Source organism: Rhododendron vialii, chromosome 1a, assembly GCF_030253575.1.
Source record: "Rhododendron vialii isolate Sample 1 chromosome 1a, ASM3025357v1".
In the NCBI taxonomy this organism is placed as follows: Eukaryota; Viridiplantae; Streptophyta; class Magnoliopsida; order Ericales; family Ericaceae; genus Rhododendron; species Rhododendron vialii.
The window spans coordinates 30,455,292-30,472,164 of record NC_080557.1 but is presented as its reverse complement, the minus strand read 5'-3'; the positions used below and the strand labels follow the sequence as shown (position 1 = coordinate 30,472,164).

General features: G+C 40.3%; 1 protein-coding gene across 1 annotated transcript; it reads left to right on the top strand.

Annotated features, from left to right (window-relative positions):
* The first annotated feature begins 5,886 nt into the window (after positions 1–5,886).
* LOC131330384 (uncharacterized) lies at positions 5,887–6,339 on the top strand. The gene is made up of 2 exons (XM_058363941.1): positions 5,887–6,087; positions 6,121–6,339. Exons 1-2 carry the CDS (start codon positions 5,887–5,889, stop codon positions 6,337–6,339), a joined length of 420 nt encoding a protein of 139 aa, XP_058219924.1.
* Positions 6,340–16,873: the final 10,534 nt, after the last annotated feature.

Genomic DNA, 16,873 nt, shown 5'->3' with positions numbered 1-16,873 from the left:
TGCTTGGAGCTCTGTCGCACGAGGTGTTTGCTAAATAAATTCTAGAGCTAGCTTGGTAATTGAACCATCTTATCTTCTGGTTTAGGAACCTTAATTATCTATCTTGAACCACGTAATTGGGTGAGAAATGTAGTTTAACTCGAGTCGTGGGTGTTATTAATTCCTAGAACTAACCTGCTTTTTATCCTAGTTTATTCGCTTTTTAATTTAGCCATTTTTACTTTCCACCGCAAACGTAAAACAAAGTTGGCTGTCTAAAAGCCAAAAATCTTGCTTACTTCTACAAATCCAGCAAAGCTGTATTAATTATTTCCGTGGGTACGATCCCGGTCTTCCGAATTATTATGCTTCAATTGGATGCTTATACCCTACGCTTGGGGTGATCTTATTTGATATATCGACGAATGAAGCATTTTTGGCGCCGTTGCAAGGGATTTCTTATTATGGCTTTCTTGGAGGTTCGACAAACCGCTATAAGTATCGTGCTTTCGTCTAATAGTAGTAGTAATAGTAGTAGTTTAGTAGTTTATGTGTTAGTAGTTCGTATTTAGTTTGGTGGATACCTCTAACCTGGTTTCATACCAAACCTGAGGTGTAACGAAGGTAGGCTAAATATCGAGTTTGTTCTTAGTTTAGTGTAGTTAACTTAGTTAGCTAGTTTAAATTTGATTGCATTGCTTAGCCAAGGTGGTGGCATAACCCCTTGGGTATTCTGTTTGCTGAGATGAGGTGGTGGCATAGCCCCTCTAGTCTGGTAGTTTGTTGGTAGTTAGTTAGTATTTGTCTTCGTTTATGCCTATTTATCGAAGCCCAATTTCCAATTGGTTTCATCATTCTTCTTCGCCACCAAGAACCCGTAGCATTGCCAGGGCATATCCCACCCACTCTCCGCCTCACAAATTAAATTGCAATCGCAAAGGCCCAATGGCCGAAGAAGCTCCAGTTCGTACTCTGCGTGATTATCTGAATCCAGAGCGGGCTCCTCAAGTATCACCTATCATTATTCTGACTCTGACCGCTGGGAATGCGTTTGAATTCAAAGCTGAGTATCTTCAGATAATTCCAGAATTTTGGGGGCGAGAATTGGAGGATCCTTATTTGCATATCCGTGAGTTCGAGAATATTCTACATTCTTTCGTTACAATTCCCGGGCAACTTGATCAAGCTCGCCTGAAGTTGTTCCCATTCACTCTCAAGGACAAGGCGAAACGGTGGTTCAACTCTCTGAAGCCTCAATCTTTGCGTAACTGGGGAGATGTCCAGGATGCTTTCACCACTAAATTCTTTCCAGCCAGCCGGACAAAGTTACTTATCAATTAGATTCAAAGTTTCAAGCAGAGGGATGGAGAGACTTACCACAAGTATTGGGAGCGATACAAGGACTTACTCATGTCGGTTCCTCATCACAACTTTCCGTTGTATCTCAGAGTTAACTATTTCTACACAAGGTGTTCCTAGGAGAGTAAACAACTTCTGGATACTATGGGCGGAGGTGATTTTATGGGGAAGACACCGGAGAATGCTTGGGATTACTATGAGTCACTAGCTGAGAAGACCCAGTCTTGGCAATTTGCAGATCTATGAGATAGGGCAATGTACAATCAAGGTCCTACTGGTTCAGGGAAATTCTCTATTGCGGAGAATACAGCTTTTGAAACTCGATTGGAGGAGATTGCTCGAAAGCTTGATAAGTTGGAATTGAAGAGTGCTCAATCTCAGGAGGTGAAAGTAGTACGCCAAGTGGAGGAAGTATGTGTTATTTGTGAGATTGTGGGCCATTCTACCGAGACGTGCCCCAATATTCCTGCTCTTAAGAACGTGATTAATGGGATTGCTCCGGAAGAAGTACATGTAGTGCAACGTTTTGACCCTTATTCTCAATCTTATATCCGGGGACTCGTCAACATCCGGCCTTCCGTTGGAATCAACCTAATGAAGGGAGTTCTTTTCAAGTTCCGCCCCCCACTCCTCAATTACCTTGGAACCAACCTCAGAATGCTTTCCGTTTCCCTCAAGCTTAAGGTCCGTCTGGTTTTGCTCCCTCTGCTCCGTTCCCACATGCAAACCAATTTCAGCAGCCACCTACCCAGTTCCACCAACAACCACCAAAGCATTCTTGGGAAGATCAATTCAGTGCTATCTTGCAACGTCAAACTGCTATCAACAAGCAACAAACTCAGATGATGAATGATATCAGAAACCAGTTGGGGAAGTTGACAACTACGGTGGGTTTGTTACAATAAGAGAAAGGGAAGTTTCCTACTCAACCTTAACCTAATCCACAACCGAATTCTAATCCGACTTCTCAAGGTCTTCACTTTGCTAGCTCTTGGGTGACTTTCCCAGAGCAAGCAAAGGCTATTATTTCTCTTTGAAGTGGCAAGACGGTGGATAATCAAGTGGTAATACCTCCGGAACCTACCTTGATGCCTTCTCCTATCGAACGTTCAACACCAACCCTTGGGGAATCTCCCAAGGAAGCAAGCGAGGAGGTTTCAGAGGAAAATGATAAAGGAAAGAGGAAGGAAGAAATTGTATCGGAACCTCCAGTTATTCCAACACCAGCTCCATACCCTAATCGTTTGAAGGCTTTGGCGAAACCAAATTTCAATGCGGAGTTGCATGAATTATTCAATCAAGTGAAGATCAACATTCCTCTTATGGATGCGGTCAAGCAAATTCCCTCATATGCTAAGTTTCTTAAAGATCTATGCACTCAGAAGCGCAAGCTTAATGTTTCAAAGAAGATATTCCTTACTGAGCAAGTGAGTTCTATCATTCAAATGAATATCGCGCCTAAATACAAAGATCTGGGGAGCCCTACTATCGCTGTCACAATTGGAGGGAAGTGTATCGAACAAGCTTTGCTCGATCTTGGTGCTAGCGTTAATCTACTTCCGTATTCTGTATACCAAGAGCTTAGGTTAGGGGAAATGAAGCCTACTCGTGTTACACTTCAGTTGGCCGATCAAAGCGTTCGTGTACCAAGAGGAGTAGTGGAAGATGTTCAAGTGCAAGTTGATCAGTTTGTCTATCCGGTGGATTTTGTGATTCTCGATACAAATCCGACCGACTCTTCTGCTGCTTCTACTCCAATGATTCTTGGAAGACCATTTTTAGCCACGGTAGATGCAGTTATTAACTATCGAAATGGACTTCTTAATATGACCTTCGGTAACATGAAGATGGAGGTCAATGTCTTTAATGTGGGCAGTCAAATGGGGGATGACGAGAACGTGAATGAAGTGAGCCTTATTGATACTCTTGTAGAAGAACACGTGGACAAGTTGCTCTATAGTGATCCTTTGGAAGTTGCTCTTACAGCCGACGAGGTTGAATTTCTCGAGTCTTCTAAAGTGAGTTTTTTGTGTTCATTGCTCAATGAGGAAGATGAAGCTTGTGCTATGAATTCTTGGATTCCAAAGTTTGAAGAATTTGAAGAGCTTCCACCAATCGAGAAGAAGGTTCTTCCATCTAGCGTTAAGCCACCAAAATTGGAATTGAAACCCTTGCCCGAAACTTTGAAGTATGCTTTCCTTGGAGAAAATGAGACCTACCCTGTGGTTATATCCTCCTCTCTTGGGAATCTCCAAGAGACGAAGTTGATTAATTTATTGAGGAGACACATGAAGGCTATAGGATGGACCATTGCGGATATCAAAGGAATCGATGATACTCTTTGCTCTCACCATATTGCTTTGGAGGATAATGTAAAGCCGTCTCGCCAACCCCAACGCCGCTTGAACCCTATTATGAAGGATGTAGTTCGTGCTGAGGTCTTAAAGCTCTTGGATGTTGGGATCATTTATCCCATCGCTGATAGTAAATGGGTGAGCCCGATTCAAGTTGTACCGAAGAAATCTGGGGTTACAGTTGTGCATAATGAGGAGAATGAGCTAATGCCAACAAGTGTTCAGACGGGATGGAGAGTTTGTATTGATTATTAGAAACTCAATGCAAGCACAAGAAATGATCATTTCCCTTTGCCGTTTATTGATCAGATCTTGGAAAGGATAGCCGGGCATGCATTCTATTGTCTCTTAGATGGTTATTCCGGTTACAATCAAATTGAAGTTGCTCTAGAGGATCAAGAGAAAATGACTTTCACTTGTCCCTTCGGAACTTTTGCTTATCGACGTATGCCGTTTGGTTTGTGCAATGCTCCGGGAACGTTTTCAAGGTGTATGACGGGGATTTTTAGTGACATGGTCGAGAAGATTGTAGAGGTTTTCATGGATGATTTCTCTATTTTTGGTGACTCATTCGAAGCTTGCTTGTCCAATTTGGAGAAAGTTCTGACAAGATGTGAGGAAAAGAATTTGGTGCTAAACTGGGAGAAATGCCATTTCATGGTTAATCAGGGTATCGTTTTGGGCCACATTGTATCGTCAAAGGGAATTGAGGTGGATAAGGCCAAGGTTGACTTAATTGGGAATCTCCCTACTTCGAAGTGTGTCAAGGACATCATCCGTTCTTTCATGCGGCATGCTGGGTTTTATCGACGTTTCATCAAAGATTTCAGTGCTATCTCTCGACCCTTATGCCATCTTCTTGCCAAAGATGTTCCATTCGAATGGACCCCCGCGTGTGAGCAAGCATTTGTCAAGGTGAAGGCTAGTCTCACTTCTCCTCCAATTGTTTAGCCACTAGATTGGAGCCTCTCGTTTGAGCTTATGTGTGATGCAAGCAACTATGCTGTAGGTGCTATTTTGGGACAAAGGAAGGACAAGCATCCCTATGTGATCCATTATGCAAGTAAGACATTGAATGATGCACAGATGAATTACACTACCACAGAGAAAGAATTGTTGGCGGTAGTATTTGCTCTTGACAAATTTCGGTCATACTTGATCGGTGGCGCTCCTGTTACCGTTTATACAGACCACTTTGCTCTCAAGTATTTACTCACCAAGCAAGATGCCAAAGCTCGTTTGATAAGGTGGATTTTACTTCTCCTAGAATTCAATTTGACCATTAAGGATAAGAAGGGTGTCGAGAATGTGGTAGCCGACCATTTATCGAGGCTACAGTTTGAGAATCCTACTTCGAGTCTTTCGATTATGGACACGTTCCCGGATGAACAGTTGCTGGCCGTTTCGAGTACCCCATGGTTTGCTGACATTGTGAATTATTTGGCTACGGGTCTCTTACCACCGCATTGGTCTCCTCAAGAACGTCGTCGTTTCCTTCATGAAGTACGGATGTTCTCATACGATGACCCTTATCTTTTCAAGTATTGCCAAGATCAAATAGTGCGCCGTTGTGTTCCAGATTCAAATCAACGAAGAATTCTCGAGTTTTGCCATTCGGAAGCTTATGGGGGCCACTACTCATCTAAGAAGATTTCCGCCAAGGTGCTACAATGAGGGTTTTATTGGCCAAGTTTGCACAAGGATGCTTATCATTTTTGCGTCGCTTATGAACATTGTCAAAAACTTGAAAGTGTGACTCGAAAGGACGAAATGCCACTAACAAACATTCTAGTAGTCGAGATTTTTGATTGTTGGGGCGTTGACTTCATGGGACCGTTCCCTGTTTCTTTCGGGAATTTGTACATCCTATTGGCAGTTGATTATGTATCAAAATGGGTTGAAGCAATTGCAACGCGTACCAATGATGCCAAGGTAGTGGTGGAGTTCCTTAAGGATAATATTTTGTCACACTTTGGAATGCCAAGAGCTATCATCAGCGACCAAGGCACCCATTTTTGCAATCGCATCTTTGAAGCCTTGATGAAGAAGTATGGTACCACTCACAGGTCTCCACCGCTTATCATCCACAAACGAATGGGCAAGCAGAACTGGCAAATAGGGAAATCAAGCATATCTTGGAAAAGACGGTGAATCCGAACCGAAAAGATTGGAGTCTTCGTTTGACCAATGCACTATGGGCTTATCGCACCGCATACAAGACCATCTTGGGAGAATCAAGGCACTGAATTATCGTTTACCAGCCGCCGGGGCACACAGAAGGCTACAACTCAACGAGCTTGAAAAGATTCAGAGAGATGCTTATGACAACACCGCCATACACAAAGCAAAAGTCAAGGCTTACCACGACAAGCAAATTCACCAGAAAGACTTTGAGGTTGGCTAGAAGGTACTCTTATACAATTCTAAGCTTCATTTGTTTCCTGATAAATTACGTTCTCGTTGGGCTGGCCCATATGTTGTTGAACATGTTTATCCTCATGGTGCTGTTGATGTTTTGAATCCAATTAATGGTAAATCTTTTAAAGTAAATGGTCAAAAACTTAAACCATTTCTTGGTAGTTTTGAGGTTGGAGAACCGAATGAGGAGTTGATCGATCCAGTTTACACGGTCGATCCGTTGATCTAGCTTGTTTTCACTATATTTACACGGGGAGCGAAAGCGTAACTGCTAAACTTAATTGTTTGTCGGACCCGACCCCCGGGTAGAGGGTACCCACCATTGACTTGGGTATATATAACTTCGCACACCGCTACTAAAAGAAGGATTGTGTGCCCAGCTCCGGTTCGAAGGGCAAAATCATTTAATATTAGTGACATAGGGCTTTCATTAGCTTTTCTGATTGAAGTAATTCACAGTAAAACACTCACATCTTCCAGATTAGCCCCAACGGAGGCAGTATAGATCCATAGGTTAGGCCTTGATATTCCCATGCTAACGCACTTGGCTCTATCTTGTTACTTGCCTGGTTATGATCTTAGGGGGCGCTGGACTTCATTGTTTGGCAGAGTCTAGCTGTGACTTTGACGCTCTGAGTTCTGATATTAAATTGTATAGATTGTACATATTTGTTTTTCTTTCTTGTTTTGCCATGTTTTGTTTAGTATGCATGTTTTGTTTTGTTATGTTATGTTTTTCTTATTTTGAATAAAGTCTTGGAGACACCTCACATGTAAAAGATTTTACCAATGTATTAGTGTAAAAAGGGCTTTCATTAGTTCTTCTTGGTAATAGTTTATCGTTAATGATCCATGCTCTCCGAGATTGCCCCTAATCGATGGCAACTTAGGTCTGTGGGTGAGGCTTGATATTTCCTGGAGAGCACGTTAGGTTGTATCTTTTCTTACTTTGTTTTGATCATGGGGGACGCTGAACTTAGTTGTTTGGCGAGGTCGAGCGATAAATTTTATTACGGGCGCTAGCATAACAAATTTTCGACGGTCTAGTATAGCCACCCATTTCCTACCCCACCGGTAAAAAATGGGAAGAAAAGTATGACTCGTGTGATCCCGTGATGATCGGGTGGTGCATTTCATTCTGTCTTGCATGTTTTTTATCTGCTTTTATTTGTTTCTTGTGTTTCCTTTATTTTCGGTCTTTCCATTTTTGTTTAGTTTGAAGCCGGATAACAAGGGCCGGTGGTTCTAATGTCAATTGTTTTGTGAAAAGTCGTTCTCTTAAGTCTTGCAGGGTTTATGTGCTACCACACCAGCCTTGGTAGTTTGGGCCTAAAGCCGGGGTGAGTGAGGCATTCAGGAGCCCTAAGCATGGGTGTGGCTACGAGCCGCGGTTCTTAGTCCGATAAAGCTTTAGATATGGCCCAGTGTGACTAGCTGTGGTTCCGAGTCGGCAGAACCGAAGAAGTAAACCCTGGAAGCATCTAATCTGACTGGAGCAAGACATTGACATGAAATCTTCCAACTTGGTCGAGGTATTTAGGGGTTGACATTCCCCTTGGATGGTACACACTCTTCCTCTTGTCACTCTTGTTCTTAATGCTATGAGGGCATAACATCGCTTTAAGTTGGGGGGGAGGGGGGGGGGGTTAACTTATGTGCTATTTGTTTGCTTTTTGTGGAAAATTTGAAATTTTCAAAAACAATAAAAATTGAAAAACCAAAAAAAAAAATGAAAATTCAAAAATTTCAAAAATAAATAAAAGGTTTTTACTTGCAATCCTTCCTTTTGTCATGGTTTTTAGTTCTTTTTCATGACTTATTGCATGCTCAATAATTGTTAGTTGGTAAGAGTTCGTAGCAATCCTAAGAAATTTTGTGCTTCTCAATTTGCATGCTTAGTTGACAATTGAACGGTTTAGGTGTTGAGTTAAGTTTTTGAGCAAGTTTTGGCCCATATCCCCATCTTTCAATAAAAAAATACTTGTAATTAGGTGAATAATCGCATGTCCATCTCTAATTGTGTTTGAATGTCGATTTTCAATCATTGTGGAATCCAAAGCGTGCATTCTTTGCATGATCATACCACATATATGTCACCTCGTCTTACTTTGCATCCTGTCTTTTCCTGTTCTTTGCTTTAACCTAGGTGACCGATTGTTTGGAGGGAGTTGGGATGAGTGTTCAATGTTCAAAGGTGTTTCGGGGGTGTTGAAAGAGTTGTTGAAAGATTCAGGGACCAAAATGAAGGAAGGGCAACATTTCTGAGCTAAGTGTCTCGGCATCGATGGGAGGGAAAAGTTTCAATCGGTACCGAATGGTTTCAGGGGTCGAGCTAAGCAATTCGGCATCGGTAGGAAATTTCTCGTACTATCGGTACCGAACGTTTTTGTAAGTTAGAGGTAACAGGCCCGGCATCAATTGAACTTAATGCTGTCTATCGGTACCGAAAGGCTTCAGCGCAGATCAGTTCAGATTCTAGTCACGATCCAGCACTCTCTTCATCCTCTCCACAGTCCGAACCCCTCTCTCTCTTACCCACCATTGTTTCTCCAAAACACTAACCCTAAACCTCCAATCAACCCACCAAATCTCCATATTCTCACCCAAAGCCCTCAAATCTTTCACCTCCCTTAGTAATTTCAAGTATTCTCCACCAATTTCACATTCTCAAGCCAAAATCAAGGTAAACCCATTACCCCTTCCTTTAATCCGAAATTTCTATACTTTTACCACAAAAATCCCTTTCTTTTTCCTATTTTTCACTCATATACCCTTACCCCACCTTGTTTTACTCTACATTCCATAGTTTTCCACCAAAAATCAAAACCCCAAAAACCGTAGCCCAAAAATCCGAAAATTCCCAAAATAAAAACCCCCAACCCCTTTTAGCCTACAATGCCGAGGATCAAATAGACCGCACACCAGGCAGCCCCTTCTCAACAGGAAATTGAGGAGGAAGATGACTTTTTGGCAGAGGAGGAGGAAAGTCAGCCGGAGGAAGCCTAGGGTTCTCCGAGTAGAAAAAGGCGTAGGACTCCGGCTGAGATTGCAGTAGACAAAAGGAGAAATTAGGAAGGCAGTTTTGACAGTCGGAAGTTCAAGAATGAATGACAAATGGATGCCGAGAAATTCAAGCCTGATCACATGGGTCTCCGATACATTATGCGCAAAGGTTTGCAATTCTGGACTGAACCGTTAGTTGGATATAATAAGAATGTTGTTATTGAGTTTTATAAATACATGCAAATTCCTGAGGGCAATTTGGAAAGTGACCCGGCTGTTAGAATTATTTCTCAAGTAGGGGGCATTGACATTTTGATTACCCCCGACGATATTGCGAGATATCTGAAAATTCAGCGACCCCCTCCTGATTTGGGGAATTATCCTAGAAAAGATGAGAGGCTGGATGAACAAGTGGTGAATAGGATTCTTTATATTGACCCCTCGAAAGCTATAGTACCCCATGTGCCTAGAAATTTCAAGGCTAGCTTCAGATTTTTAAATAAAGTAATTCATTGCAATTTATACCCCCGAGGCTTAGATCACAGACCAACTAGGTACAGTGGAGAGATTCTGTATGCATTCACGGCTAATGATTTGATAGTGGATTGGGCCATGTTCATCTTTACTCATCTGCGTGATTTTAGGGCCAATACTCTGATTACTGCAAGCATGCCTTTTCCCTGTATGATTACTAGTTTGTGCAAAGAACAAGGAGTTAAGGGGTGGGCATATGAGAAGTTGGAGGAGCTTTCACCTGGACCATTTGATGAAAATAGTCTGTCCCAAACTCATGCTGCTAAGGATAAACATGTTCAAAGGGGGGACTATTTGACCACGATGCCATCCAAAAAGGAGAAGCAAACATCTTGGATTAAGAAGTTGTTCTGTCAAGGGGTGGCACTCATTAATTCATGAAGAAAAGAGAAGACTGAGAGGAGACAGATTATGAGGGAACAGGAGGCAAAAAGGAGAGAGATAGCCTGGCAGACATCGATTCTGGAGCAACAACACGGGGTGAAGTATGTCCCCGAGCCGATTGATGAGGGGGAAGTTAGTGATGATTTTGCAGGGTATGAGAGTGAAGAATTGGCTGACTGAGGTGATGGTATGATGATGTGAGGAGTTAGAGACTCGGTGGTTAGAAATCCCCTTACTTGGTCGGGGTCTAGGTTGGTTGACATGCCAACCATTCTATCCTTTCGTTTTGTTGCATTTCAGTTCATAGTTTAGTTTTGCACATTATTAGTAGTTGGTTTATTGGTTTGACCCTTGACTTGGTTCATTTTGAGTTGGCGGCGATCACTCGGGTAGTTAACCAAGCTAGAAATAGACCGTCGCCCATTTTTGCTAACCTGTTCTTTGTAACTAAGGTCATTACAAGCTTAAAAAGACCTAAGTTGATCCTATGTGCGCATGGATTCCATTATGATTGACTATTTGATATTTGCATAGTTAGTTGCATGGTATGCTTTCTCGTTGCTATCCAATTTTCATCTGTTAGTTGTTAATTCTGTTGAATAAAGTGCTTTCGTTGTTTGAAGCATAGTATTTCTTGTTCGCTGTTGCCTGCTTGTAAAGCACTTCTTCATGGGATATGATTACTAGTCTGAATTTGCAGGTTTTGTGTCCCATATCCTCCCTTTGTTCGAGGACGCAAACCTTTTTATGCTTGCTCTTAGACTTGTTTGATGCTTGACCTGTTTAGTTGGATGCTGAAATTGTGGATTGAAGAAATGAAATAAAAAGCCGGGTTGATTGAACTCTTGTTAATTTACAATGTTGAGCATGTTCTAAGTTATGATAGCGGAATGGATTGCAAAACTGTTCGTTTTCAACTTTTTCGTACTTTATTTGCTATGGACTAGCAAACCTCAAGTTGGGGGGTGTGATAAGCACCCGACAATGCAATATAGGGTGTGCTAGTTATCTAGTTTAGTTAATTGTATCGTTTAATTAGTTGTTTTTAATTGCTTTTGCTCGTAAGGTTGTTTTGTTTTGTTTTGTAGAAAAATCATTCAAAGCAGGAGTTTTTAAAAGCCAAAGTTTGTCAAGACATCCAAGGTGCAAAGATGATCTAGAATGGAATGGTCAAGTCCCCAAAGTTTAGGCCGAAGAGACCCAAAAGCGACCCGACGACTCACCAAGGCAAGGCATGGCCAAGGCAGAAAGCAAGACTAAGTGCTGGCAGATAGCACCTCGGCATCGATAGAACCTGTGTCTTCCAATCGATATCAAGCCTTCATCAGCGCCAGCCATAGGCACTTCGGCATCGATAGATCAAAATACCCTCTATCGGTACCGAGCACCTTAGCTCAGCAGCGTAAGGTCGTTGCCATTGGTACCGAGAGCCTTACGAGAAGGATTTTTTGGATCTCCTGGAGAATATTCCGTGCGCGTACCTTGGAGTATAAAAGCCCATAATGTCACTTGTACAAACAACTTTTGTATTGCATAATTTTAGATCTAGTCCAGATTTACTTGCTTTTTGAATTGTCTTCATTGTTCTTCATTTTCCAGCACTTTAAATTTTATTTTCTGCTTTAGTTAATTAGTTTTTGCTATTGTAGTCTTTATTAAAGTTGTAGCCGCTACTCCGATTTATCGTTTAATCTAATTTTCTTCTAGTGTTGTTCTTTACTATGCTTAGTAGATTTTTGCTTGCTCTTATCTTCATAGATATGTGAGTAGTTTTCTAGGATTAGGTCATGGGGTGATTAGCACCTCATGACTTGAGTAAAAATTGCATTTTCACCAATAAAGTTTGAATTTTTGGTTCGAAAATCGATGTGGGAAATCCCAATTCATTGGACCTTTCGATCCAATCAAATAGAAAGCTCCAAGGTTGCCGTATTCTAGGAGCCAAAACTATGTGATTGGCTAACTCCCCTTTCCCCTCAAAGGACTTCCCCGTCCTCGTTCGGGTTTATTTGTCAAATTGCTAAGGTGTTAACCTCCTTGATCATGTGTAGGTAAGAGCATCGCCTACTTACCACACATGATGCTTGGAGCTCTGTCACACAAGGTGTTTGCTAAATAAATTCTAGAGCTAGCTTGGTAATTGAACCATCTTATCTTTCGATTTGGGAACCTTAATTGTGTATCTTGAACCGCGTAGTTGGGTGAGAAATGTAGTTTAACTCGAGTCGTGGGTGTTAGTAATTCCTAGACCTAATCTGCTTTTTATCCTAGTTTATTCGCTTTTTAATTTAGCCCTTTTTACTTTCCACCGCAAACGTAAAACAAAGTTGGTCGTCTAAAAGCCGAAAACCTTGCTTACTTCTTCAAATCCAGCAAAGCAGTATTAATTATTCCCGCGGGTATGATCCCGGTCTTCCGCATTAGTATGCTTCAATTGGACGTTTATACCCTACGCTTGGGGTGATCTTATTTGATATATCGACGAACGAAGCAGTTTGGTCCACGGATTTTTATTAAAAAAATCGTGGATTAACCGAACCGGACCGGGAGATATTTATTTTATATAAATAATATATATAAATATATATGTGTATTTATATAATAAATTGTTAGTAATGTTAACACTTTTTTCTACCAATTTTAGTATTTTATCTTAATAATGAGATATAGTGTAGATCGATGTACATAAAATATAGGGAGTAAATCGTAGTTTTTTTGTATAAATTACGAGTAACCCTAGTTGAGTTTCAGTAATTCGTTTCTTTTCCAATTTTTTTATGTTATGTACTATATATAATGATACAATCCTACTAGTATTTAGATTCTTTTGAATCTGATTTCTGAAGTAGGTCTTTGGTAGTTTATGTAACAAGTACTTTATGGTGATGTTAAACTTAATTGTAAATGTAACTTTCTTCCATTTTAGTGAGGGATATATGCTTGAGCATTATTTTTGTTAAAATTCGTGGACAAAATCGTAACCGATCCGCAAGTCACGGATCGGATTGGAACCGAACTATAGGACTTTTAGTCCGAACACGGATTTTATTTTGTAAAAACCGTGACTAGCGGTTCGATCATCGGATTCCTAAAAATCCGAACCGAACCGAACCGCGAGCAGCCCTAACCATACCACATCCGGTACAATCATGACCGGCATACCACCAACTGCCGCCACAACAATCATTTCCACCATTTCTCCACCACCACACCACATGCAGTCAACATTTCTCCACCAACATGATTACAAATACGTGACAACCATTAATTAAATTAAAAGAGAATAATCATAAATAAGTTAATTAAGATTCATTTATGGGGAACTTAATTAGCCATCCTTTTTACCCTACTTATTTAGATGCTCATTCTAATGTGCTTAAATACTTATCTTTCTATCCTCAAATTCAATTAAATCCTAAACTACCATTTCTTTCTCCTAATTTTTCAAATCTTTTTGTTTATCCTTTCTAATTATCTCAATTCTCTCTCCTGTTTCAAACAATTCTCTCACCTAATCTTTTGATTTTTTCTCTCTCCTAATCTTCTCTCTCTCATATTTTTATTCCCCTAAAATCTCAAAAAAAAACACAACTCTTAAAAAAACGAATTCGTAAGCTGGAAAACATGGCAAAACATGATCAATTCACAAAATATGGCAAAACCTGATCGAGGTAGATGAACAAAATAAGATCAATCGAAAAACATGGCAAGTTTCGAGAAGTGTAGGTTTCGATCGAGGTAGATGAACAAAACATGATCAAATAAAAAACATGACAAGTTTTGAGAAGTGTATATTTCAATCGAGGTAGATGAACAAAATATCATCAATTCACAAACATGACAAAAATCGAAAAACATGACAAGTTTTGAGAAGTGTAGGTTTTAATCGAGGTAAATAAACAAAACATCATCAATTCACAAACATGACAAAAATCGAAAAACATAATACCTAAAACTGATATTCCCGCAACGGAATCCGATAATGGTGGCGATTAAGAGGATGGAAGCTACGTGACTCAACCTTGGAACCTCGACCATTCATGATTGTTTTGATGTATAGCATCTCTTCCATACATATTATGAAAAATAAAATATTGGACAAGTTTAGGCAAGGAATAAACATCAAGAGTACAAAGTAAACCCAGCAAGATTTTTGGATGAATAGTACTTCTACATGGCCAAATCTGATGCCCAAAAATTGGTTGGGTAATCAAGATGACAAACAAAAAAGATGGACCTTGCCCGGAGGAACGAAAAAATAGATCACAGACGTCACCGGCATATTTGGCGACGATCTCTCGAGTAGTATGGCTTGGACAAGGCTCGGATCGTAGGCGTCACCTTGCCTCACGACCGTCGTGTTCTGGTCCATCCAATAGCACCGCCGATTTTATTCTTCTTTAGCAACCAAACTATCATTGATGCAATCTCGGTTGATTTCGGGGAGAGAGAGAGAGGGGTTATTTATATATATTGCCGGCGAGGATGTTGTTCGAAGGAGGGGAGAGAGGCGGTGGGCATCAATTTCAATTATAGAGTGAGAGGAGGAGGAGGAGGTTTTATGGGGGAGAGGTTTATGGGAATGCAGGACGTGGAAATAGGAACATACAGTAATACGATTTAAATTGGGGTTTTGCCCATTCCCGGTAAATATGGGATAATGGGGAATAAATATCAATACATATATAGCATATATATACACACTTACAACTAGGGGTATAATTGGCCAAGAATGCATTTCAAGAATGTGAACATAAGTATTTAAACTCATATGAATGGACACCTAAATAAGTTTGTCATTTATGATGCCTATTTAATTTCTTATTCATTTATCCATATCAAAATATTTATTAGTGGTAATAAATAATAGAACCATCTAAAACATTTTTGAACGATTTGAATGACACAGCTGCACGGCACAACCGCCCCCGCTTCCATTTGAAAGTACACTAATTGTTCGTATAAATGGAAACAAAATATGTACACCTCCAATGCTCATATCGTACAATCTTACGGGGGGGGGGGGGGGGGGGGCGGGTGTCCCAATTTTGGGGCCCACCCCGGTCTCGCTCCGATGATCTGAATCGTTCACTTTGTAGAGCTCGTCGAGTAAAACAACTATGCAAAAAATTAGCTCAATTGGATATCATTAATACCTAATCAGAGCCCATATAACTCTCAGTCCATGGGTTACAGTGGATTTGATCTAGTGTTTCGGATTCATTCTTTTTAAGATAAAAAGGTTCCGATCAGGCACTTAATGATATCCAATTAAGCTGATTTTTGTTATAGTTGTTCTACTCGATGAGCTCTACAAAGTGAACGATTCTGATCATCGGAGCGAGACCGGAATGGGCCCCAAAATGGGGTGCAGCAGCATGTTGCTATCCCCTTGGGGACAACAGCCCCCCTCCCTCCCAATCTTACGAGTTTGTACAAGATTGAGTTTTTTTTTAGGGAATTGATTTTCACATTCCATTTTTTATATCCACACTCCCTTTTTTGTCTTTCAGCAAAAAAAAAAAAACATACACTTTCAACACTAAAAAAAAAAGGAGTGTGGATAACAAAAAGGGAGTATGAAAATCAATTCCTTTTTTTTAATATTTAGGCCCATATTGTAAGTACTTTTCGCTTTACATGACATGTCATTCTCCCGTTTTATTTACTAAGACATGTCATTCTCTCACAATACATCACTTTTAATTCAAAAATTAAGTACTTAATTTAGTAAGTAGAACACACCATTAGTGTTTTTGCTCTTTAAAAAAAAAAAACCTAAGTAAGTAACCGAGCAAATACGGAGCAACTGAAAATGGCGATGCAAGATTTGGATATGATGATCGAACTTGGCTTTTGTTAGTTGAGTTAAAGATTTTGTTTTTGCTCTTAAGGCACCGCCAAATAGTGCTCTAACACCCTTATCCACTACATATTTCTGCGGGATTGAACAAAGTGTGTGAATAGTACTACTCAGTGACCCAAGACCACTGAATAATTACTCCTTGCAGATGAGTTAAGATTAAAGACTTTGAATTTTAAAGAAGATTTTTAGAATAATAAGTGGAGATGGATAGATAAGAGAAAATAAGAGGAATAATTTAAGAAAGAACTTAGTACGAACCATGCACAGAAAGAAGAGTTGTTTCGAGAGACCCAAAACGAACATGGAAAACACTTCCGACACAGACTATTTCTACACATACATTGCACAGATTTTTTGTGGGGGCCCACTATGGGGTCCCACAAAATGATCCGAGCCGTTCATTAATTTTAAAATATTTTTTTAAGGAATTTTGTAAAAAATCAGCTCAATTGGATACATGCAAATGCTTGAACCAATCTTCCAACTTTTCATTCTCCGGAATTGAGAATGAAAAGTTGTAAGATTGGTTCAAGTACTTACATGTATCCGATTGAGCTGATTTTTTACAAAGTTTCTTAAAAAAATATTTTAAAATTAATGAACGGCTCGGATCATTTTGTGGGACCCCATAATGGGCCCCACAAAAAACTGTGCAATGTATGTGTAAAAGTAGTATGTGTGAGTAGAACGGTTCAACGAACATACCCAATTAAGGATTAAGTAGTCGTCTCGTCTGGCACACAGATACTTGGGCTTTCATTGTGGTTGCCTCAAATATTCGAATGGGCCTACCTCGTAATCAGGCTAGCTCCGTATATGCCAGCCAACGCATGGAACCGAAAGGTACAAAAACGGGCCTGGATCACATTCACCGCCGATCCAAATTTCAAAATGGGATGAATGCTTAAATCCCAGCTCATTTAAGAGCACTAGGGTAAATTCTACGTGCTTTTATGTTGCTCATTGCTTATGAGGC